This window comes from Ovis aries, chromosome 1 (genome assembly GCF_016772045.2).
Source record: "Ovis aries strain OAR_USU_Benz2616 breed Rambouillet chromosome 1, ARS-UI_Ramb_v3.0, whole genome shotgun sequence".
NCBI lineage: Eukaryota > Metazoa > Chordata > Mammalia > Artiodactyla > Bovidae > Ovis > Ovis aries.
In genome coordinates this window covers 29,359,050-29,383,968 of record NC_056054.1, presented here as the reverse complement: position 1 = coordinate 29,383,968, position 24,919 = coordinate 29,359,050, and the positions used below count along the sequence as shown (strand labels likewise).

The following is a 24,919-nucleotide window of genomic DNA, read 5'->3' as shown; positions in this document are numbered from 1 at the left end:
CACAGCCACTAAGTATGTCCTGCACTTGCCAGATGGTTCTGTATTTCCTAGAAGCTTCCCCTTCCCCCAGTCATCCTCCTCTTCATCATCATAGTCACCACCATTATCTCCACCAACATCATAATCGTTTCATCACCATCAGCACCAGCACCTTCATCAACAGCAGCATTATCACCCTAGAGCATCAATGCCATTGCCACCGTGAAAGCCTGGAGGAGAAGGAAAGTCCTGAGCATCTTACAACACAAAATCTTTTAAGAGAGGGAGACAGGCAGAGTTAAAGCTGGGAAGGGGAAATGAGACCATGAAGACAGCAAAGCATCAGGCTAAGGAATTCAGCCTTTATCCAGAAGCAGAGGGCACCCTGGAGGAGTTCTCAGCTGAAGAGTACATGGACAGATCTGTGTTTGGGCAGAGTTCTGGGCAGTTCCCAGAGAGGGGGACGGAGGGATGATGGAGGGAGGCCCATGGAGAGGTCAGTCCATCAGTCGCCAATCAGGGGTCTGGTCCTGGGCTCCAGCAGAGCAGGCAGGAGTGGGGAGTAGGGAGTGGGGAACTTGGGGGTAGAAGCAGAAGCCAGGCAAAGAGGTCCAGCTTTCCCAGCCAATCCTTCCCCTTGCCCCATCTCAGCTAACAAGCACAGCATCCTTGACTGTCCCACCAGCTAGATTTGTCCCAATTCCTCCTCCTCTCAAGCCCAAAACCCTGCTGACCACTAAATCTGAGCAAGTCTACTTCAGAAATTCAAGAAAGTAAGCAAGCTGGAAGTACCGGGGCCACACCTAGCCACAGCAGGTACTGTATGTTTGATGAACTGGAAATGTCTTCTCTGCTCCTACAGCCTTGGGTTCAAGTTCTGCCTTAATCTAGAAGATGATCATCTCTCACCTGGACCAGAGAAGGAGTCCCCCCACCACTGGCCAGTTGCTCTTGAAACTTCCTCCTCCCAGTCAGTCTGATAACTTTCCTGAACTGCAAAGCTGCTCGTGTCCCCCTCTTGTCCCATCAACTACAATGTAAGTCCGAATTCCTCAGCATGGCATCCAGGCCCCGCGGGCCCAAGCCCCACTCCCTCTCCACCTTCCCTTGCTCCCCACACCCTCCAGTCACCATGTCGACCCACTTGCCTTGCTTCTTATCATGTCTTTGTTCACCCTATTCCTTCTGCCTGAAATGTCTTTCCTCATCTTTTCTGCCTGGTGAACTTCTACTTTACCTACAAACCCCAAATCATCTTCTCTGTGAAACCCATTCCCTCCCCAGCAGGCAGAAATTGTCTCCTCCATGAGACCCTCAGTCCCCTAAAGATGGACAGCTTAATTCACACTGGTATTGGCTACCCCCTACCCCCATATTGGGCTTCCCTTGTGGCTCTGCTGGTAAAGAACCCGCCTACAATGCGGGAGACCTGGGTTCAGTCCTAGGGTTGAGAAGATCCCCTGGAGAAGGGAAAGGCTACCCATGCCAGCATTTTGGCTTGGAGAATTCCATGGACTACATAGTTCATGGTGTTGCAAAGAGTGGGACATGACTGAGCAACTTTACTTACTTACTTTACTTTACCCCCATATCAAAATCGTCTAATTCTATTCCCTTATATTTCTTTCAATCCAGAAAATTCCCATTTGTCAGGCTCTGAGGCAGGAGAGGATCTGGCAGGGAAGACGGGCATCAGTATTTGCTGAGAGCTCCAGTGGCCCAGGCTCCAGTGGGACGATGCGGGAGAGGGGACCCTCGTCTAGCACACCTCCCTGGTTTACGACACACTTGCCTTCTCTCCCTTAGCGTGCCGCCCTAACAGCCTGCATCCCTGAAACACACATCCGCTTCTGTGCTCGCATACCTGCACATACATACAAAGACCCGCTCAAAGCCACAACACTGATCCTGAGACGGCTGCCTTCGAATCGGCTCCGGGCCAGGCATGATGCCAGGTCCCCACATACAAGACCGTATTGGTTCCTCCCACCCGGCCATGTAAGTCTCAGGGAGGAGGGGGATTCTTCTGCGAGGGTCACAGGAGTGGGGCACAGGGAGGAGAGATCTGAGCCTGGGCCTGGCGGACACTGAAAGCCGTGCTCCTTCTACCCCACCATGCAGCCTCTGCAGCACAGGAGCACGTGAATCTGTCAACAGTTACTCATTAATACCCGAGAATATTCCCTGTCCCCGATCTCTCTCCCTCATCCCCACGGCCACTCTGCCCCCCTCCCCTTCCCTGCCCACAGCCAGCTCTGTGAAGGAGGCCAGGGCAAGAAGGACCCTCCCCCACCCTCCCCCACAGCCATTGCCTTGCCCAAGGCCCAGGCTCCTCATTGGGAGGATGGTGATGAAGGTGGTGGTGACGTGGGCGGCTCGGCCCCAAGGCCTTCTTCTCCCGGTGACCTCTGCTCAGGGCATTGCACAGAGTCGAGTTGACTGTAAACTGCTCGGTAAATGACTACAAACCAGCCTGGACTGCCCCAGCGCTGAGTAAATGCTCTGACAGCCAGGGGCTGCCCACGGAGGGAGCAGGGCTAGGAGAGCCTAACCCAGGCCCCAGCAGCCTCCTCCCTCCTTCAAACTCCAGCATAGCCACCCAGGCGAGAGGTGAGGAGGGGGCTGAGGGGGGAGGGGTGGGGAGGAAGGGAGAGGTGGTGGCTGCCCGGGGACTGGAGCCCCAGGTGGCAGGACCAGCGGGGTCCTTAAGATAAACCCTCTTTCCCACCCCCTCTTCCTGACTCACACATTCTACAAATGTGGGAACTGAGACTCAGAGAGGGAAGGAGCTTAACCAAAGTCTCCCAGGTAATCAGAGGCAGAGTGCAAGTTAGAATCTGTGCTTCTTTCCTTGTCTCCCTGGATCTAGCTCACCAGCTGCTGCGTGACCTTGGAAAAGCCACTCAACCTCTCTGGGCGCCAAAAGATTACACTTGATATGCCCATTCCACACGTTTGTTAGGAGGATCAATAACAGTAAGGGTGACAGCCTTTCACCTGAATATTATACTCTACAGTTCACAAAACTGTTCATCTCTTCTCTGTTCTCCATAAAAACCGTGAGGCTGGGAGGAATAGGAGCCTCATTTTGCAGATAAATGAAACTGAGGCTCAGAAAGACAAAGGTCACATGGAGACTTTGGAACAGAGCTAGAACTAGAAGAACTCAAGACTCTCAAACCAGTGCTCTTCCCATCACTAAGTCACTCATTAGAAGAACATTAAAACCCCAAAGATAGAGCAGTGCCCAAGCCAGGAGGTTCCAGCTGACTCACTCAGAACTCTCAGCAGCTCTGGGACACAAGGACCATCCTCCCGAGGAAGGTTATGCTTTAGACACCACACATCTGAGCTCTGATCCCAACTCTGATACCCAGGAGCTGAAGGAACCTCACTTTCTGAGCCTCAGGCTTCTCCACTATAAAATAGAACTGCAAAGGTACCAAAAAGCTCAGGATGGATGCTGAACTTCACCAGGGATACAGGTGTGCCTGGCAGGCAGCAAGCCCTCAAGAACTCTGGTTTCAAGAACCTGGATTGTGTCTCCCCCATGATACCTAGTTCTCCTGGGTACCTAGACATGGTACCTAGTGTCTCCCGCATGGTACCTAGTTCAGGGCTCCAGATTCAGGGGACTTCTGATTAATCTTTATGCTAAGGGATGGATGGATGGATGGATGGATGCTCAGGAGAATGGAGATAAGAAAAGAAATGGTAAAGGGGAGAGGATGACAAGATGATTGAAGGATGGGGGACTGATGCCTGGAATAGAGGCACAGCCCCAGACCCTCCTGGGCCCTGGCCCCCAGCCCACCTGTTCCCACTGTTGCCACTGTTCCCACCTACCTTGGGGTAGCATTGGCACATGCTCCAGATGACGCCCCCGATCACCATGATGCCTCCCATGGCGTAGAAGGTGCCGTAGACCTGGGGCCGGTCGTGGCTCATGAGGAACGTGCCAAGGGCCAGCAGAAAGAGCCCCAGCATGATGAAGCCGATGCGGAAGGCCTTCTCATCAGTCATGGCTGCCTGGCCTGTGAGCCACCTGCAGAGGGGGCCAGGAAAGCAGCCAGCTACCTACACACGCACTCACACTTGAGGAGTGACACTCCGGGATCGCTGCCGATCAGGACTTAAGCCGAGAGGGAGGCAGGCTCCCTGCGGGCCCAGCCCAGCCACCGGGCACACCCCGTGCTCCAGGCTGGAGGAGTTACGCGCAGGTGGCCGCGCGCCCCCACCTTCACTCCTCTCCCCTTCCCTCTGGGCCCTCTGGAGCGTGAGGGAATCCGAGTGAGGGAGACACGAGGGAGGGAAGGGGAGGTTCCAGGGGCTGGGCCCCAGCCCAGGCTTTGACATCACCTCATTTCCCTGTGTGGGGCTGAGCTGGGCGGACAGGCAGCCTGTACCATCCAGCCAAGGGGAGCAGGTAAATACTGCAGCCCCAAAGCATCGGAATGCCACTGGGGGATTCCAGGACCCCACAGGCTGGCATTTTAGAATCCTGAAGAATTTCAGACTCTTCAAGGTCATGGGCCCACCTGGCCACTAGTTATGAACGGTACCTGCTTGCAGGGCTCTATTTTAAACATGTGGTTAGTATTAACTCATTTAGGGAACCCCATAAGGTAGGCACTATTATCCCTACTTTCTAAATGAAAAAATAGCTTGCCCAAGGTCACACAGCCAGAAAGGACAGGGCAGTAGGCATTTGAACCTAGTATTATCCCCAGGTGAAACTGCCTAACTGTAGCACAAGGGTTCAAAGTGCAGGCTCTGATGGTCAAACAGACTTCCTGGCTTGGCTTCTGGCTCCTCTACTATGGGGCAGTGTGGTCCTGTTACCTCCTGTGCCGCAGTCTTCCTCCTCTCTACAATGGGGATAATGATAGCAACTCGCAGGACTAGGTCTGTCTCCAGGCCTGGCCTCCCTGGGTGCCTCTGCCCCCTTCCCATGCCCTGCGATCCTTCCAGTCCTACTGGCCACGAGCTGGCCAGGAAAGGCTCTAGTGAGCAATGCCCCTCTAGGGTGTGATTGGTTGATAGTGAGTTCCTTGCTTCCTAACCTAGGAAGATGCCCTCATTCTAAGATTGACATTCTAATGGTGGAATTTCAGTCCTGCAGCAGGCTGATGGGAAAAATCAGATTCTCATAGAGGATTATAGGAAAATGATGGTCAATAGTATCTGTAAAAAAAAAAAAAAGCGTTAACTTGTTTGTACGGGGTGGAACAGGCTCTGAATTGGCGTTGCAGGATAAAAGGCTTTCACTTGGCATTCTGATTTCATAGGCTTGGGGAATCTTCCTGTTTGTCATTGCCACCCTCTCCCTCCCCCCCAACGCAAGCTGTACTGGTTCCCAACACCACACCTACGTTCACATGATACACTCTGGTGTCACTGCCCACAGCGCCTTGGAGTTTCATTATGAAGCAGTTTCTCCTTCACCAGCCCTCAGATCCAGCACTTTACAGTTTGCAGAGGAGGTGTCCTGTAGCAGAACTCAGGTGACCCTTCCAGTGAGAGGTGACTGAGCGATCAGAAAGGGCTGAAAGGCATCGGGTGACATCTACGTTTGTTGTTTTCCGGGGTGACCTTGGCCTAATGGCTCTGCTCTGGGCTTGAGTTTGTCGTCTTTGATTGAATGTGGTGTCAAGTTACCTCCCAGGGGTTGTGGAGGGACGTGATATGACAGAGGGGAAAAACGTTTTGCAACCTGGGATTATTTACAGGGCAGAACCCCAGATGGCTCAGTGGTAAAGAATCCACCTGCCAATGCAGGAGACGCAGCAGTCACAGGTTCGATCCTTGGGTTGGGAAGATCCCCTGGAGGAGGAAATGGTAACCCACTCCAGTATTCTTACCTGTAAAATCCCATGGTCAAAGCAGACTGGTGGGGTCGCAGAGTCGGACACGACTGAGCACACACCCTCCAGGGAAACACTATTATCATAATTTTATACAGGCTCAGAGAAGGGAGGCTACACGCCTCTCCCAGAACATGAATCCGGGGCCCAGAGGGGCTTCAGCCTGCCCTTTCTGGTCCTGGAGGCCGGGTCCACGGCGGCGGGAATAGATCTCGGTCGCAATCCAGCAGGAGCCTCTCGCGCCCCCTGGTGGCCATAGTAGCACGCGCTTGGCTAGGTGCTTTCGCCATCTCCTAGGTGGTGCCAGAGTCCCACAACCCCGTAAGGCTACCGGAAGAGGTTACCCTGCCTATTTCACAGGCAAGAAAACTGAGTCCGGGGACATCTCTCCAAAGATCTCCCCAAACTGACCTGGGGGCTGAACGCGGACCTGGATCCACGCAGCCCCAGTCCCACTGTAGATGAATCTGGTCCTTAGGGCTTCCTGAGAAGCCTCCTGGTCACCCCAGCACTCTCCTTGTTTCCCCATCTTTTCTTTCCTCTCCACTACTCACCCACTTTCTGCCTTTTCTCTCCTTAAAACAGGTTGGGGGCTGGGAGTGACAAGAGTAAGAAGCTCTGGGACAAGTAGGTGCTCTGTAAAATGGGTCTAATCTAACCTCTTTCCCAGAGCCGTGGTGAGGGTGAAATGGGGACACATGTGTACAGAGCATTGGAAGTATTGGGTGATCCTGGTTCCCACTCGCCTCTCACCTGCCTCTGACTTCTGCCTTCCACCCCTGCAAAGCGGGGTGAGCCTGAGGAGCAGTTGCAGATTCTACCATCTTGCAGCAGAGGGCGCGCTAACCACTGTTTTCTTCCCCGTTTACAGAATTCAGCGTCCCTGCAAGATCTTAAGAGCTGCGTCTGCAGGTAGGTGAAATATCACACCCATTTGACAGAAACTGAGGCTCTCAAAGACAGGATAAGTGGCCCAAAATGGCAGAGCCTGTAAAGAGCAGAGCCAGGGTTCAAACGAGGCCCCAGGCCAGTCCTTGTTGAGTTCCCGCTATATGTAGCTCACTCCGAGGTGTGGGTGTCTGAGAACATGGTTATTCAGCGTGATGGCTGGTGGCGGCTCAGATGGCAAAGAGTCTGCCTGCAGTGTGCGACATCCGGGTTCGATTCCTGGGTCAGGAAGATCCCCTGGAGAAGGAAATGGCAAACCACTCCACTTATTCTTACCTGGAAAATCCCGTGGACGGAGGAGCCTGCAGCCTACAGCCCACGGGGTCCCAAAGGGTTGGACACGACTGAGCGACTTCACTTTCACTTTCTTTCCTGTTTCGCGGGACACAACACGGTAAAGGCTCTGAGATGTCTGAGGTCCAGCAAGTGCACAAGGCAGCCAGAGGCAGAGACTGGGGAGGGGGTGGCCCAAGGGAGGAATGAAAGTCAGAGTCCCAGGAGGGATTCTTGAGAAGCCAGTTGGCATTCTTCTGTCAGGGCAGGAAAAGCAGTTCAGGCAAAGAGATCAACATGCGCAAAGGCCCGGAGGCAGGTAAGCACTGACGCAGACTGGAGGTAAAACGAAATGCTGCGCGCATACCACCCCACACTGCATAATCCTCCCCCTCTTCCCCTACCTGCACCTCCATGGCAGCTCCACACTGCGTAATCCTCCCCCTCTTCCCCTACCTGCACCTCCATAGCAGCCCCACACTGCATAATCCTCCCCCTCTTCCCCTACCTGCACCTCCATGGCAGCCCCACCCTTCTACTACCCGGGTATCCTGGCCGCCATCCTCACCCCCTCTCGCTCATCCACATGCTATCGGCCCTGCCTCTGGGACGGAGGGCTTCCCTGATAGCTCAGTTGGTAGAGAATCCACCTGCAATGCAGGAGACCCCGGTTCGATTCCTGGCTCGGGAAGATCCCCTGGAGAAGGGATAGGCTACCCACTCCAGTATTCTCGGGCTTTCTTTGTGGCTCAGCTAATAAAGAATCTGCCTGTAATGCGGGAGACCTAGGTTCGATCCCTGGATTGGGAAGATCCCCTGAAGAAGAGAAAGGTTATCCACTCTAATATTCTGGCCTGGAGAATTCCATGGACTGTACAGTCCATGGGGTTGCAAAGAGTCAGACACCACTGAGAGACTTTCACTTCCGTGAGACAGAACCGAATCACTTCTCGCTTCCAGTGCAGCTCATCACTCTGGTCTGAGGCCCATCATGTCTGTCCTTCCAAGTGGTCTCTGCTTCTACCCTTGCCAGCTGCAGTGTCTTTCCAACCCAAATGCCAGGTTAGACCATGTCACTTCTCTCCTCAGAGCCCTGGAAGGGTTCTCTTCCCTATCAGAGTAACACTCAAGACTTAAAATGGCCTATAAAACCCTAGATAATCTGCCAGCCTATCACTGCTCTGAGACAGACTCCTGCCACACCTCCCCTCACTCACTCCACCCCACTTACCCTGGCTGTATGCTTTTCTGGGAATACACAAGCACCCCAGGGCCTTTGCACCTGTTCATCCTTCCACCTAGAAGGTTCTTCCTCCAGGTATCTGCACAACTCCCTCCCTTGCCGCCTTCAAGTCTGTATCCAGATGTCAGCTTCTCTGGTGTGACATCCAAAACCGTCGAACCCCTCCCCGAGGTGTTCCCTGCCCTCCTTTCCTAATTTACTTTTCTCCGCAGTGCTCAGCACCATAGATTACTCTGTACGCATAAGTTTTGAATCTCACTGCTTCTCTGAATTCCCCCACTAGAACTCGAGTTCCTACAGGCTCAGGGCTTTGTTTTGTTCGTTGTTGGTCTCCAGGGGTTAGACCTGGTTGACTCTCAATCCACACTTGGGAATGGAGGGATGACTGTCAGCTCCAGAGCAGAGGGAGGCCGGAGAGGAAGCGCAGGCAGGAAACCTGGGGTCAGGCCAGGGGAGCCAGCATCTTTCAGAGGCCAGTGGGGAGTCTCCAAGGGAGTTATGTGGGGAGTGACACGGGTTGGATTTTCATTTTGTGCCCATCCTCTGGTTCTGAGATCAGGTTGGAAGAAGCACAAGGAGATGCTGGAAGTGAGGGGCAGTCACCAGACCCTAGCAGAAACCTAGGGCCATAAAGATTAAAACGAACACTTTTTAAAAGATTCATTAGCTGCTGAGGGGATGGAGAGCGTGGGAATTTTCCAACTGATTTGAGGTGGTGAGCTCCAGGGGGAAAGCAGGGCAAAGGAAGAGCCCAGTGCAAGCAGGGGAGAGGCCTGAGCCCAGAGTGTCCCTGACGCCCCAGGCCTGGGGACAGGCATCAGAGATGAGCTCTGAGTGATGGATGAATAAACTGATCAGCCGGCCCGGGAGGAAAGAGGCCAGAAAGAGAACCAGTGCCGCCTGGGGGCTGGATTGACAGACCTAGCCTTATGGGGCTGCTCAGCCCGAGTCCTTCCCAGTTCACAGTCGAGGGCATTGCTCAGAAAGGACCCTGGCTTGCCAGGAGACTGGCTGCATGGCCCTGGCTTGGCCTCCAAGGAGCTGGTGACCTTGAGCAAATCACTGCCCCTCCTGGGGACTTTCAGTTGGGACGCAAATGACTTAGGACTATAGAAAAAGTTTTTCCAGTCTTCCAGCCCTCCCCAACCCCTGCCTCTTCCAGCTCCTGCTTGGCAAAGGTGGTGCCTCCAAATCACACCTGCAACTCATTAACTCACCTGCCTGGGGGGAAATTCCTCAGCTTGGAGGTAGGACGGACGGAAGCTGGGCTTTGCTTCCCAGCCTGGAACCCCTTTAACCCCTTAGGAATTGCAGAGGTCCTGATGAATCCCTTGCACCTCCCCCAGCCAAATCCGCAAGGTACACTCTGAAAGCGGGTGTGTGTGCGTGTACGCACACATGTGCCTGCACCTGTGCATCTCAGGGTCCCACAGAAAGGTCAGGGCCAAGGCAGAATTCAAACCTGCATCTCCATCACAGTAGGAAGTACAAGGCACACACAAGAAGAGAGAGAGTAGGAGTACAGGATAGGGGTCTGGGATCTGCTGATGGGGAAGGAAGAAGAGCCACAAGATCCACGAGAAGAGCCACAAGACCTGGCTCAGGTGGCCGAGAGAGGGCCCAGGAATGACCGAGACAGTGGACCTTTTTTGTTTCATTTTCAGTAAACAAATATCTGCTGAGCATCTTCCAGGGGCCAGGCACTGTTTCTAAGCTTTAGGTAAAGAAATTGTATACATTGTATGCATATAATAGTAAAGGAAAGAAGCGAGAATACCCCTGCTCTTGGAGAGCTTGCTGGGGTAGAAACATAATAAACTAACAATGTTTTATATATTTTTAATTTTAAATATTAAATGATGACAGGTGTTCTTTAAAAAGTAGAGCAGGAAGGAGGCTGGGAGTGCAGGGTGCTGGGTGGGATAACAATTTTAAAAGATTGGCTCAGGATAGCATCTTGAAGAGAGGTTCAGACAAAGATGTGAGGGGCATGAGAAGTAAGCCTGGAGGAGAACTTCCAGAGAGAGAAGACAGGAGCCAAGGCCCGTAGGAGGGACGAATGCCGCAGAGAGCAAGGGTGGGGACCCAGACCCACCCACACCATCCTCATTAGAGGTTTCATTACTCAGAGTGACTGGGAACCACTCAGGCTTTTGAGCCCAGGAGGGGTGTCACAGATCCGAGTTTGATCAGGCTCATTCTCTCCAGTGGGCTGCCCCAGTGGCTCAGACAGTAGAGAATCTGGCTGCAATGGAGACCAGGTTTGATCTCTGGGTCAGGAAGATCCCCTGGAGAAGGGAATGGCTATCCACTCCAGCATTCTTGCCCGGAGAATTCCATGGGTGAGTGGCCTAGTGGGCCATAAGTCCATGGGTTTACAAAGAGTCAGCACAACTGAATGACTAACACTTTCCACTAAACTTTGAAGAGACGTCAGGGGACCCTGGCAGAACAGGGAAATGGGATGGCAGGTAACGAGCTGGTCCAGGCCTAAATGGGAGGATCCAAGGACTGGAACCAAACCAGGCCTGAATGAAAACACATTTATTTATATGAAAAACTTTTATTCTCTGTGATTTTACCTCTCTTAGACTCAGTTTCCACACCTGTTAAATGGGGACACTGCCTGTAGCAAAGAGCTTGAGGATGTGAAAGAACTGCAGGGAGCCTGGCCTGGCAAATGGGAAGCTCCTCAGGGAATGCTGTACCTACACAGTTGACTGAGCCCCAGGACTTTGAACTCCTGCTTGCGGAGTGACCCTGGGAAGGTTACTTAACCTCTCTGGGCTAGTTTTCTCATCTGTGAATGGAGTATGACATTCTGGAAGCAGACATTTGTATCATATCTGGAATACAGAAGAGGTGTGGAGCTCCCTGTCACAGGAGGTCTAGGAGCAGAGGCGCCTAGTGGGGCGGCAGGGGGAGGGGGTAGTTACCTCTACTAACAAAATCCGACAATCACTGCATGCTTAAGAGATGCTGCTGCTGAGCTCAGAAGTCTGCATTTATTGTTTGCTACATTAACACCAAGCCTGCAGGTTCAGCGTGATCTCATAATGTCACCTGCTATCATCTCATTTAATGCTCAAAACTCAGCTCACTCAGGTAGGAGCTGGGGCCTCTGTAATTCCCATTTAACAGATGAGGAAACTGAGGCAGAGAGAGGTATAGTCACTTGTCCAAAGTCACTCAGTGGGTACCTGGTGGAACTCATGCACAGATGGTCTGAATTCAGAGTTCATGTTTTTTGGTATAACCGAAACTCAATGTATTACTTTGGGCCAGTCCTGGCTCTGCCTCTAGGCCCCAATTTCCTCATCAGCACAAGAATATTTCCCAGCTAACAACCAACGGTAACTGCCATGTGAAAGTGCCATCTTGGGCATACTGGGCCCCCTGGACTGCAGCCCCACCAACATCACAAGGGGCAGTAGAACCACCCAGCTGAGCCCAGGCAATCCACAGAATCATGAGAGATGATAAAATGGATTTATTTTCAGCCATTTGTTACACAGCAATAGAAAAAACAAAACAGCATTCAGCAGTATTTGTTGACTGCCTGTGTGTATCAGGCACTGGACCAGACACTTAGAAGAGGCCCATCACTGGTCTCCAGCTTCCAGGCCTGCTAGAAAACTTTAACTTCCACCCTCTGCAATCTGAACAGAGCCCGTGAGGGAGCAGGCAGCCCCAGGTGCTGTCTCTCTTGGGATGCCACCAGTAGCGAAGATGAGGCTCTCATAGCTAGGTGGAGGCAAGGGGGGCTGGGCCCCAGGCAGGGCATCCCCTGAGGCACTGCACTCCAGGTCTTCCTCCACAGGGGACGCAGGTGGTGTCGAGAGTCCCCCAGCCAGAGGGCAGTGCACAGCTTCCTCGTAAGTGGGGACAATAATCACCTTTGGGGTCCTAGAGGAACAGAAGAGAGGCTATCAACAGGGGTGGGGTAAAACCCGACTGTACACCAGGGAGAGGGGGAGGGAGGCTACAGGCTTCCCTGGGCCCCTCAAACACCTGACAGCCACCACCCCTTGCCCGCCTCAGCTCCTAGACTCTGATCTCCCTCCCTTGTAGTCAGCTCTCCATTCAGTTAGCTCTCCACCCGGGCTCGCCACACCCTCTGTCTCCTCAATTCTCTCTGCGGGGAAAGTCCTTCCCACCTCCCTCATACCTTCCCTGCTTGCCTGTCAGTTCCCGCTTGTCCTTGGAGTCTCCTCTGGGGAGCTCTGCTGACCTCCCCTCACCAAGCTCCCACTCCCTGCTCTGCGCCCCAACAGGACTCTCCCCTCTGTCACTGCGTTGACCCCACCTGGTGGTCCCCTAGGGCAGGAACTGACTTTAAGTGTCCAGGGATTGAGGGCGGTCCTAAGATGGCGGAGGAATAGGACGTGAAGACCACTTTCTCCCTCAGAAATTCCTCAAAAGAACATTTCAACACTGAGCAAACTCCACAAAACAACTTCTGTAGGCTGGCAGAGGACATCAGGCAACCAGAAAAGCAGACCATTGTCTTCAAAAACAGATGCCAAAAGGAGATCATTTCTTTTGGACAGCAAAACTTCCAAGTGCCAATTATCTAACTGACTAAATGTAACCTGATTAACAAAAGCCAACAATAAAGAAATTTGAAGAAAATTAAAAAAAAAAAAGTGTCCAGGGATTGATGCTGGGGCAGGGGGGTTGTTTGTTGAAAAACTAAATGATGATCCATGGAGAGAAAAACTTCCATCTTACTGCAATCTCCCTTACAAGGTCTAGAGTTGCAGCCGCTCAGGGAAAGATGGGAGACCTTAATTCCCCTGCCCATCTGAATGCTTGAGGCCCTGATATGGTAAGTCTGCTAAGTGACCACCTCTGCTTGCATACCTCCAGAGACAGAGAGCTCACTATCTACCCAGTCAACCATATCTATCACTGAGCAGCTTGGCTTTCTTATGACTTTCCCCCACCTCCCCTAGATGAACCACCCTGGAGGGACTTGAGATCCATCCGGGCTCTTCTGACCAGGCTCTGCCCTCTAGATTCCAAGAACAGGTCACTTGCATCCCAGCCACACCAAAGCTGATGGAAACGAGGCTGACCCTCCGTCCTCTCAGGGCCCTGGAGAATCACCTGTGGGGAGTCAGTGCTCCTTCCCTTCCCAGGACCTTGGGGGTAAGAATGTCACTGATCCTATGTCTGGGCTGCTTCTGCTTTGGGAAGATACTGCCACATACAGGGGCTGACAGGTGATTCTGGAGGTCCCTTCCCACCCCAAGCGTCTCTAAGGTTGATTATGAGTCACAGTGTTGGCTGGTCCAGCTCCCTGCTCAGCTACATTCTCGGTGGGAGATCGTGGGTCAGTGTTAGGGAAATTAAATGAATAGTCTTGTTTAGGCTTCAGAGACAAAGCAGAGCAGGCCTCTGACCTTGCTTCTAACCTGCCTGGGCACTGCCCTGACTGTGAGTGACTGTCTGCCGTGAGTGCAAGTCTTGCAGCACCAGAGATAAGATGCGGGAGAGATCTGGAGATTCTTGAGCCACTAGAGGGGGCCCGGCCAACCACGCCCCAGGCTTAACAACATTCCAAGTTTTACAAGACAAAGTAAACAGCAATTAACACGAAGCCAGCAATGGCACCCCACTCTAGTACTCTTGCCTGGAAAATCCCACGGACGGAGGAGCCTGGTGGGCTGTAGTCCATGGGATTGCAAAGAGCTGGACACGACTGAGCGACTTCATTTTCACGTTTCACTTTCATGCATTGGAGAAGGAAATGGCAACCCGCTCCAGTGTTCTTGCCTGGAGAATCCCAGGGACAGGGGAGCCTGATGGGCTGCCGTCTATGGGGTCGCACAGAGTCGGACACGACTGAAGCGACTTAGCAGCAGCAGCAACAAGAAGCCAGAGCTGCAGTTTGGTCACAGATTGATGATGATGTCAGTTTGCCACCATCCTGGGATTATAAATGGGAACCCCAAACTGCAGTCTTTGAAGTCTCACCCACAGAGCCGACACGCTGCCTGCGACCCTTTCCCAATTGGGACTCTAGATGTGCTGTGACCCAGGATGTCCCAGTGCTGTTTAAGTCTGGATGTTGGTCAAAACCCAACTTGGTGATGTATTCTCTGGTCTAGTTCTCTTTTCTTTTAATGTTAGTATGTTAAAAATAAGTTAGACAATTCTCTAATAAATATCTGTATTATTTACTTGTATATAACGAGTGGCTTGTTAACAAATCCTTTAAACCTGAGATGAAAGTGAAAACTTTTGCAAACAGTCAGTAACTCTATTAACCTGAGCCCCAGTTTCCCCATCTGTAAACAGGGATGATACAGGCACTGACCTCACAGGACCATGTGAAGATTAAATGAGGTAATACAGGGCACTTCAGACAAGGAAGCTGATAAGGGGTCCCACCCGCCTCTGACTCACAGTGTCATTTGAAGTGAGGGCAGACAAAGAATATTGCTCCTGGAGGCAGGCGAGCTAGGTTCAATTGCTACATGACCTAGGCTATGTTCATACCCAATCTGAGCCTCTTTCTTCTCATCCACAAAATGAGGATAACAATTACTATTTTATAGATTCAGGAAAAGGGAAAATGCTTTAACAACACTCAGGAAAATATGGGTGATTAGGCTTCCAGAAGCCCACATCTCCTGCCCTGCTCACCTCCTGGCCATGCCCCAGCCACTCCCTACTTCTCCAAGCCTGGGAGACACAAGGCAGGCTTTGGGTACCCTGGCACTGCTTCAGCAGGCAACAGCTGGCAGGGCAGGGCACAGCTGCCATGTGAGACCAGCCCACAGCAGGAAGTTTGCTCAGAGGGCAGATACAGTAGCCCTCACACCATCTCACCTAGCCAGCTGGGCCCACCCAGCCCCGGGTCACCACCGGCATGGTCCCGGAAGCCAGAAGCTTGGCAAACATGAAGCCCGAGGCAGGGGGACCCCATCGCACACTCGAGGGGCAGACCCATTCATGGAGCATTCTGGACACGGCTCCCTGCAGCTGGGTGGGGCAGGCAGGCTGCTGTGGTCCCTGTGCTCAGGAAGCTTCACTGAGCCTGGAGGCGACAGGAGATCCGAGCCTAGCACCAGCTTCTCCACCATTCAGCTGAGTCAGACAAACATAGCAGGGAAAGGGGCCAAGGGTGAAGCACTATTTGCCCTACACTCAAGCTCTCTAATCTCATTTCACGTTCGTGACAAGCCTGGTCAGTCATCGCACAGGTAAGCTAGGGCCACACATCAACTAAGCGGCAAAGCCCCAGCCAACGCCAACCATCACACCTCCCCAACCCGATCCCTAATCTCTCCATACCTCAGCTTTCTCATCTGTAAAATGGACCTTACATTGCCTTTTAATCAGTGAGGCTTAAATCAGTGGGCATGAAAGTACATCATCAAATGAAAGCAAAGAAGAGGACTGAGTTTTGCAATAAATTCACCTTCCCATCTATCATCTCATTTGAGCCTAACAGCAATCCTAGGGAAAATTCCAGACAGGAAAAACCAGATGTGGCTCAGAGAGTCTAAGTCAAGAACACACAGCTTAGGAAAGAGTAGACACTGACAGCCTTATGTCCGACTAGACCCATGCTTTTTTCTGCTGTTCTCACTGTGGTTGGGAGTGGGGAATCCCAGAGGCCTCCCACCCAGACACTTCATCTAGGGCTCACATTTCATACGGGAGCCCCTGAGAGTAGCAGTTTTGTCTATTTTGTCCACTGCTTCATTGTAAGTGCCCTGCAGAATTAGGTGCTCAGTAAATGTTGGTGAAATGCATGAAAGAATAAGCAGATGAATAAATAAGGACTCTGAGGCCCCAAGAGGGAAACGGGCCCACCCAAGTCATCAGCCTAGATGGCCTTTGTCTTGAACCTGGAGTTACCCACAGAGAGCAAGGTGCCTGGAGGCAGGGACAGCTAAGTGACCTTCCCATGGGGCCCAGATGCTGGGCTTTCAGTAGGAGGGCCAGGATGGCTCAGCCCCAGGGACAAGAAAGAACCATTAGCAGAAGCAACCTCACCAACATGAAACCATCCCAGCTCTGAGTCTAAGACATGGTCTCTGAACTTGATGGACCATGAGTACCCTGCAGTGGGTGAGTTCCTCCCTGGCTCAGCTGGGAAAGAAGGCTGAGTTCCTCCACCTGACATGCAGCTGTGGCCCAGACCCTGTTGGATCAACATGACTGTGTGTATTGACAACACCCATTCTCTGTCCTCAGGTCAGGCTGGGTGGGGAAGGACAGGTACCCTGAGGCATAATCTGGTTCCAACCAATAACTCGCTGTGTAACCAGGTAGGTCACTGGTCTCTCTGAGACCCAGGTTTCTCATCTGAGAAGTGAAGAGGCCCCAAGGTCCTGCCCTTCCCTCTGAAGTCAAATCAAGGCCTGACCACTGGACTAAGGGACTTCCATTGAACATGCTATTGTCTGTGACCTCAGGGAGTCACAGGCCAGTAGCAGGGACTAATCTGTTACCTTCTTTAACTCAGGATGCATTTTCCTCTCTCACTCAGGGAAGAAGAGTGCCCAGGTCCCAGGCCAACTCATGGACATCTGGTTTAGCCCTTAGTGCATGCAAATCCAGTGCTTACAGAGTGGTGTAGGGGAACACACACCTCACAGCCAGCAGGCTCTGCCACTTTCTAGCTGTATAACCCTACCTTCTTTTTCTGTAAATAGTCATTGTTACCTTGCAGGTGGGCTGGACTGGGGAAGGTGCATGCAGGCCCCTGATATATGCAGGCACAGCAGACACTTGGTGAAAGAGTAAGTACATAATAAGAGCATGTAAGACACATGCATTCTCAACAGGGCAAAAACTGGTTCTGGGAGTCTTGCTGATACTGTGCTTATGTATGAAGCACAGATATACATGCAGACCAGATATACAGTGTATCTGTGGTATTAACATTCCATGAGGGAGGATTAAGGGGAAAAGGCCTAAACAGTCTCCTGGGAGGGAGTGATTTAGAAAAATATGAGAAATATTATGTCAATGTAAGATTTTTTCTCCATTCCCTACCTCATCCCTGGGCTTTTGCACATGCTCCTCTGCCTGCTTAAGACACCTCTCTCCACCTTATCCGCTTAAGGAAAAGTTGACATTTGCTGTGCATCTATCGTGTGCCAGGCTCTGGGCGGAGTTCTTCATATACATCATCTCAGGTAAGTACTATGAGCCGACTCATTGGAAAAGACCCTGATGCTGGGAAAGACAGAGGGCGGGAGGAGAAGGGGGAGCCAGAGGATAAGGTGTTTGGATTGCATGGCGTTGCTGAAGGGACGTGAGTTTGAAAAACTCCAGGAGATAGTGAAGGACAGGGAAGCTTGGTGTGCTGCAGTCCATGAGGTCACAAAGAGGGAGACAGGACTCAGCGACTCAACAAGAACGTGCAACTGCTATACAGGACTTTGCTACATTTGTCATTCTTCTGACTCCTGTTTCATTTCTGATGAGATGTTGAGGTTCAGTGGGGTTGCATAATCTCCTGAAGTCCCATAGCTAGTTAGTGGCAGAACCAGGAGAGGATCCCTATGGGTCTGACTCCTGTGGGTAAGTTCTTAACCCCTACACTACTCTGCCCAATACCATGCTAATCTCTACTGCCACTTCCTCCAGGAAGCCTTCCTGGATTTTTCATGTCCCACAGGACCACATCTGCCCTATTTCACAGCTTTAACTACTCTGATTTGTCAAAGCCTGCCTCTGTCAAGGGACTTAAAACACTTCCAGGAGTGATGATCAGCCTCCAGGACCCCAAAGCATAGCTAAAGCCTAGACCAGAGGAGAAACCCCATGGGAGTTTGTTGAGTAAATGCCTAATGGTGTGACCGAGCCCTACCTGTGGGCCCCACTCCCCACAGCTGCACCAGATCTGCAGCTCTCCTTCTCTGAGGACTCCACAGTGAGGTAATACAGGTCCCTGGAGAGGTGGTATGGGTCCCATCGAGGTAGCTTCTGGGTGCTGGCCTTGACCGACCACAGCAGGCCGAAGACCAGCAGCAGGCCACCTGCACCGCAGCAGAAGAAGCTGACCGACCTGAGCAGGGCACCAGGGGCCTCAGGCTCAGGGTATCCAGTGGGCGGGGCCGACTGCGGGGGGCCTGCGTCCCCTTCACTCCACCAGGCGAAGCAGAGGGTCCCAGCCACTAGGACCACCATGCCGCTGGCCATCATGCAGTAGCTCAGGGTGGAGGCCACGCGGGCCCTGTCACAAGTCTGGACAGGAAAGGAGAGAAAAGAGGAAACAAGCGCTGTGAGACGCCTGCTGGGTACCAGACGTGGGTTTTAGTCCTGCCTGAGATCACTGTGCGCTCTCGGAGGGGTCGCTTGACTCCTCTGTGCCTCTGCTTCCTCGTCTGTGGAATGGAGGTGATGCTCGCAGCCCTCCAGGGCTGCTCTGAAGGCCACAGACCATGTGTCCCAAGGTCCTGGCACCACACCTGGGACCTGGCAGGACTCAGTGTGGCTCCTTCCTGCCCGGCCTTCCCCCAGGACTCAGAGGCCTCATCTGCTTGGTGGGTATGAGACTCCTCTCTGCATCTCCTGCAGGCTGGGAGGGAGGAGAGTGAATGCTGTGGGGTCCACCAGGCCTGCCAGGAGAGGGGCTTGCTGCTTATGCGTTGTCTCACTTCACCCAGGTCACAATCTCAAAAGGGTGATGCTCTTATCTCCATTTAATAGGCTTTCCAGGTGGCTCAGCTGGTAAAGAATTTGTCTGCCATGCAGGAGACCTGGGCTGGATCCCTGGGTTGGGAAGATTCCCTGGAGGAGGAAATGGCAACCCATTCCAGTATTCTTGCCTGGGAAATTCCATGGACAGAGGAGCCTGGTGGGCTACAGTCCATGGAATTGCAAAAGAGTAGGATATGACTTAGTGACTAAACAACAACTTCAAATCTCCATCTGACAGAGGAAGACACTGAAACTGGGGGCAGGTACCGGCGCCAGTGGGGAAAGGGCATTGAGAAGCCTGGAGCTGAGATTCACAGCACAAAGCAAAATTTCATGCAAAAAGATGGTTTTGTGGCCTTATTTTTAATGGTCATAATTTGGAAAGAGACTAAATGTCCAACTATAGGGAAAGGGTGAATAAACCATGGCATAAAATCTAGATGGAATATTCATGACTGATTTAAAAAAAAAAAATCAAGCTCAGCACAGATATTTAACAGGGGGAAATTCTTATGATATCTGACTTTTTCCAACTTAGGTGCCAAATTAAGCACACAGTGTTATCTCAGTGAGGAAAAACAAAATGCCCAGGGGGTGGAAAGAAACACCTGGGAGGAACCCTGGCTCCAGATTATACAGACAGGAAAGGATTTCTCCAAAACCAACATCCAGGTCATTGTACACGCTGTTCCCTCTCCCTGGTAACTTGCTATCATCAATGTCTTCTCCACGCTCAGCTTGACTCTCACCCAAGAAGCCTTCAAAGCGGACACTTTAAACTCAGAGTCCCCTGGGCCTTCATTGTCCAAGCTGTTATCTGTCTGTTTGACTTCTCTTTGTGTCTTGTCCTCACCAGACAGCAAGCTCCCTGAGGGCAGGGTCTGTATCTGCCTTGTTTACAGCTCTATCCCCTAGTGCCTAGCACATAGAAGCTGCTCCATAAACAGGTGTTGAAGAAAATCTCCTAAATGAGAAAGAGTGTTGCTGAATAAACCTTGTTGGGTGAAAAGCCCCTCTCCTAGCTGGGAGGGACTGGGAGAGGGGAGGGAATACTGCCGCAGCACCCAGCCTTGGAGTCTGGTTTTGGCCCAACTCTGCAGCTCCCCAGCCGTGTCCTGGGATAAGCCTCCCAACTGCGCCTGACCTGTCTCCTCATCCATACAGATAGATGGATGGGGATGCGTGCTCTGCAGGAAGACTTACAGAATCCCCCTCTCCTCGCCCACAAGTTGAGCCAGTGAAGGAGAGGGCCGGGGACTCATAGACCTCAGGAAGACTAATGGTCAGCCTTCCAAATGGGGCTTGCCCAGCCTAACAGGGTACATCTGAATGATGCCCTGCTGTGCAGTCATTCAAAGACACACTCCTCAGGGAGCTGAAAGTGAAGTCACTCAGTCGTATCTGACTCTTAGCGACCCCGTGGACTGTAGCCCACCAGGATCCTCCATCCATGGGATTCTCCAGGCAAGAATGCTGGAGTGGGTTGCCATTTCCTTCTCCAGGGTATCTTCCTGAACCCAGGTCTCCCACATTGCAGGCAGACGCCCTAACCTCTGAGCCACCAGAGAAGCATGCTCAGGGAGCTGAAGAGCATGGCAAAGTGTTCAAGATCTAGTAGGTGAGACTTTAGATTTCAAAAGGGCATGTTTCCAGATGTGTTTAAAAACATGTGCATGCACATATACGGAATCTAGAAAAATGGTACTGAAGAATTTATTTACAGGGCAACAGTGGAGAAACAGACATAGAGAATAGACTTATGGACATGGGGAGAGGGGAGGAGAGAGGGTGAGAGGTATGGAAAGAGTGACATGGAAACTTACATTACCAAGTGTTAAACAGATAGCCAACAGGAATTTGCTGTATGGCTCGGGAAACTCAAACAGGGGCTCTGTATCAACCTAGAGGGATGAGGTGGGGAGGGAGATGGGAGGGAGATTCAAAAGGGAGGGGATATATGTATACCTATGGCTGATTCATGTTGAGGTTTGACAGAAAACAGCAAAATTCTGTAAAGCAATTATCCTTCAATTAAAAAATAAAAATTTTTTAAAAAGTGTGTATGTGTGTCTATGTACACATGTGAGCGAGAAAGATAAAATGTATACATGAAATGAGGTGCTCAAGGAGTGGACCCCAATCTTCCTGAGCCTCCAGGCCACCAGAAGCATATAGAAGCATGCCATTTGTAAATTACCTTTGGTTCTCTTCCTGTGAATCTGTCAATGGGGCAAGTGCCTCCTATCTCCAGCTCAAGGCGTTTTCTCTGGGGGAGAAAAAGAACCTCACTACACTCTCTCCAAAGACAGCGAGGAAAGGCTGTCAGAAGGAAAAACTGAAAGAAAAAAACCCCCCAGCAAATCGGTAACAGTTTAACCCCTCACCTATATGTTGACACTTGACAGTTCCCCTTCACACCTGGCATCTCATCTGACCACAACTGAGGCAGATGGTCGGGGCAGGGAAAGAAATTCTTGTTTTGCAAATGACTAGACTGAGTCCACCCTTATGGCAGATAACACCACCTTTATGGCAGAAGGCGAAGAGGAACTAAAGAACCTCTTGATGAAAGTGAAAGAGGAGAGTGATAAAGCTGGCTTAAAGCTCAACATTCAGAAAACGAAGATCATGGCATCTGGTCCCACCACTTCATGGGAAATAGATGGGAAACAGTGGAAACAGTGACACACTTTATTTTGGGGGGCTCCCAAATCACTACAGATGGTGACTGCAGCCATGAAATTAAAAGGTGCTTGCTCCTTGGAGGAAAAGTTATGACCAACCTGGACAGCTTATTAAAAAACAGAGACACTACTTTGCCAGCAAAGGTCCATCTAGTCAAAGCTATGATTTTTCCAGTAGTCATGTATGGATGTGCGAGTTGGACTATAAAGAAAGCTGAGCACTGAAGAATTGATGCTTTTGAACTGTGGTATTAGAAAAGACTCTTGAGAGTCCCTTGGACAGCAAGGAGATCCAACCAGTCCATCCTAAGAAAATCAGTCCTGAATATTCACTGGAAGGACTGATGCTGAAGCTGAAACTCCAACACTTTGGCCACCTGATGTGAAGAACTGGGTCATAGGAAAAGACCTTGAGGCTGGGAAAGATTGAAGGCAGGAGGAGAAGGGGATGACAGAGGATGAGATGGTTGGATGGCATCACTGATTCGATGGACATGAGTTTGAACAACCTCCAGGAGTTGGTGATGTAAAGCATCACCAACTGTAAAGCAACTGTAAAGCATCACCAATTCTGTAAAGCAATTGTCCTTCAATTAAAAAATAAAAATTTTTAAAAGAAGTGTGTATGTGTGTATGCTGCCGTCCATGGGGTCTCAGAGTCAGACACGACTGAGCAACTGAACTGAGAGTGAGTCCAGGAAGATGAGAGACTTTACCAAAGCAGCATACAGCTTGTGTGTCAACCCCTGCATTGTAAGGTAACTTATGATGCTTTTAAATTTCTACAAAAGCAATAGTTCCTCATTGTGGGTAAGAGAATAAAAATGCAAATATCATTAATGCTGCCCATCAGAGATGAGCGCGGTCCACAGTGGACCCTTCCTTTCGGGTCCTCCTCCCTTGGCCTGCATACCTGATGATAGTGGCAGCTGGTGTGTACTGGGCATTTACAGGGGCTGGGAACCCACCCAGCAACTTACAGGTGTCCCCCATCTTAATCCTAGCAAGAGCATTAGGTCCCGAAGACACTGGAGCTGCAAGGGTGACAGCTTGTCTGAGGTCAATGCCAAATCTGAACCAGGTCTACTCTGACTCCCTGGTGGTTCAGATGGTAAAGAATCTGCCTGCAATGCAGGATGCCCAGGTTTGATCCCTGGGCTGGGAAGATCCCCTGGAGAAGGAATGGCTACTCACTCCAGTATTCTTGCCTGGAGAATTCCATGGACAGAGGAGCCTGGTGGGCTACAATCCATGGGGTTGCAAAGAGTCAGACACAACTGAGCAACTAACACACACACACATCTAACTCAAATATCTGTGAGTGCACAGCTAGATAGATCTGTATTTTTCAGTATATAAAGTCTAGACCATGCTGTGAATAGATGCATTTGTAAGTCTTTAGCTCAGTCAGTTCCCACTTTCTAAAATGCCCTGCCCTCCTTCCTGACTCGAATGCTTCCAAATCTCAGAGAAGCCCCTGGATCACCCCTAGCATGGTCTCACTGGAGGCCATGTCATCTCCTTCTGTGTGAGTCACCCCCTCTGCATGTGGATTCCCCCGCTCCATGGGCAGGCAAAGCGCACAATGACCTGCCACCCCTGGGCAGTGGAAGCTGTCAGTGTCTGCTGGATGAAGGACAGACTGCTCTGTCGTGCGGTAGTTTTCATTATTTTTACAGATCGGGGCTCTGATGGATTATCAGCAGGATGTGCTCACCTTCAAGTTTCCCCTGGTCCATGTCAGAGAGGTGGTCTCCAGGCAGTTTACTCACCCTTCACAGGAGTGCACCCTGGACCCTGATCAGGGGGGAGGAAGGAAGGGCTCCCTGCCCTGGAGGGCATGACCCCAGTCCAGCCCCAGAGAAGTGCCATTCTCAATCCAGCACTCAGGCTGCCAGGCTGGCCCCCTCCTTCCAGCTCCCTCCTATTCCAATCCATGCAACCAAGTTCCTGCCACCTGGGTTCCTGTATACCTGTTGCTTCCTCGGCCTAGGGAGCCCTCTGTCCCCATACAGGGCCCTCATTTCACAACCCCCTTTGAGACCCATGCCAAACACCACATCCTTGCAGAAGTCTTTCTGCTGCTACCACGCACACCTCCCACCAGCTAGAGTTATCACTCCCTCTATCAGTTCAGTCGCTTAGTTGTGTCCAACACTTTGCGACCTCACGGACTGGAGCATGCCAGGCTTCTCTGTCCATCACCAACTCCCAGAGCTCACTCAAACTCATGTCCATCGAGTCGGTGATGCCATCCAACCATCTCATCCTCTGTCATCCCCTTCTCCTCCTGCCTTCAATCTTTCCCAGCCTCAGGGTCTTTTCCTATGAGCCAGTTCTTCACATCAGGTGGCCAAAGTATTGGAGTTTCAGCTTCAGCACCAGTCCTTCCAATGAATATTCAGGACTCATCTCCTTTAGGATGGACTGGCTTGATTTCCCTGCAGTCCAAGGGACTCTCTAGAGTCTTCTCCAACACCACAGCTCAAAAGCATCAATTCTGTGGCCCTCAGCCTTCTTTATGGTGCAACTCTCACATCCATACATGACTATCAGAAAAACCATAGTTTTGACTAGACGACCTTTGTTGGTGAAGTAATGTCCCTTTGACTGTGGCCACTCTTGTTTGCTCTGTGATCTTGATCAGGGTGCTCAACATCTCTGAGCTCAAGTTACTGCCTCCCCGGGGAGGAGCAGGTTGTGAAGATGAAATGGGAGGCTGGCAAGCAGTGGCACAGCTGGACAGAGGAGGAAGCCTGGCTCTGACCCTGGGTGAGTTGCCTAGATCCTCCGTGCCTCCGTTTCCTCCTTTGTGAAATGAGCACAATGATATCCTACTGTCCCCACTACCAACCAGAGAACTTTAGGTGGCAGTTTTCTGTAAAGAACTAAACCATCTGAACCAGAAGTGTTCTGAACTATCTTCACCATAACCCCGGGGCAAACTGAGGCTCCAAGCACCGATGGCCCAAGGCCACCCAGCGAGTCACAAGACAGATGGGAGGAGGCTTGGGTGTCCAAACTCTGCGCACTAAACCACTGAGGTCAGGGAGAAGGGAAGGGGACCAGGCGGGGTTGGCTTAGGAGGAGCTGCTCCTGAAGACGGGGGCGGGGCGGGGGGCGCGGTTAAGGAAGTTTATACCCACCTTGGGCGAAGTCATCGCGCCGTAGGGTCAGGCGTGGTCCCCGCGCGAGGAGCCCGACGAATCCACCGGGGGTGAAGACATGGTGGCTGTCGAGCCCGAGGGCAGCGCGAACCT

The 24,919-nt window shown here is 51.6% G+C and overlaps 2 protein-coding genes and 1 long non-coding RNA gene across 6 annotated transcripts in view; 1 reads left to right on the top strand and 2 right to left on the bottom strand.

Moving 5' to 3' along the window:
* The window catches only part of BSND (barttin CLCNK type accessory subunit beta), a 14,515-nt gene extending 7,345 nt beyond the window's left edge, over window positions 1-7,170 (bottom strand). The window contains exons 1-2 of one of the 2 annotated variants that reach the window (XM_004002012.6): window positions 7,068-7,170; window positions 3,826-4,024 (exon numbers count right to left, since the gene is read on the bottom strand). In XM_004002012.6, the coding sequence (XP_004002061.1) occupies window positions 3,826-4,002 (177 nt within the window). In that variant the 5' untranslated portion in view covers window positions 4,003-4,024; window positions 7,068-7,170. Of the gene's footprint in view, window positions 1-3,825; window positions 4,272-7,067 lie in introns of those variants that run through there. The other variant, XM_060400185.1, reaches the window with a different exon arrangement.
* LOC132657897 (uncharacterized) lies at window positions 2,397-14,498 on the top strand. The gene is made up of 2 exons (XR_009596689.1): window positions 2,397-2,589; window positions 6,715-14,498. It is a non-coding gene; the product is annotated as an uncharacterized LOC132657897 (long non-coding RNA).
* On the bottom strand, window positions 11,783-24,919 carry TMEM61 (transmembrane protein 61). 3 transcript variants are annotated; one of them, XM_042248531.2, is made up of 4 exons: window positions 24,806-24,919; window positions 21,173-21,241; window positions 18,143-18,519; window positions 11,783-12,213 (listed from the first exon to the last, which is right to left on the bottom strand). In XM_042248531.2, the coding sequence occupies exons 1-4, from the start codon at window positions 24,818-24,820 to the stop codon at window positions 11,946-11,948; spliced, it is 729 nt and encodes a 242-aa protein (XP_042104465.1). In that variant the 5' UTR covers window positions 24,821-24,919; the 3' UTR covers window positions 11,783-11,945. The 3 variants fall into 3 exon arrangements, with proteins under 3 accessions (XP_042104465.1, XP_027826409.1, XP_042104468.1); XM_027970608.3 differs by having other exon boundaries at window positions 18,341-18,519; XM_042248534.2 differs by lacking the exon at window positions 21,173-21,241.

Bases quoted from the DNA above. Each gene is read 5' to 3' on its own strand.
- TMEM61 (XM_042248531.2), bottom strand. The intron at 18,520-21,172 runs GTAATTTACAAA...TTTCCTGTCCAG, and splicing joins TCACAGGAAGAGAACCAAAG to ACTTGTGACAGGGCCCGCGT. The intron at 12,214-18,142 runs GTAGGGCTCGGT...CTGTTCCTCTAG, and splicing joins GTGGGGAGTGGGGCCCACAG to GACCCCAAAGGTGATTATTG.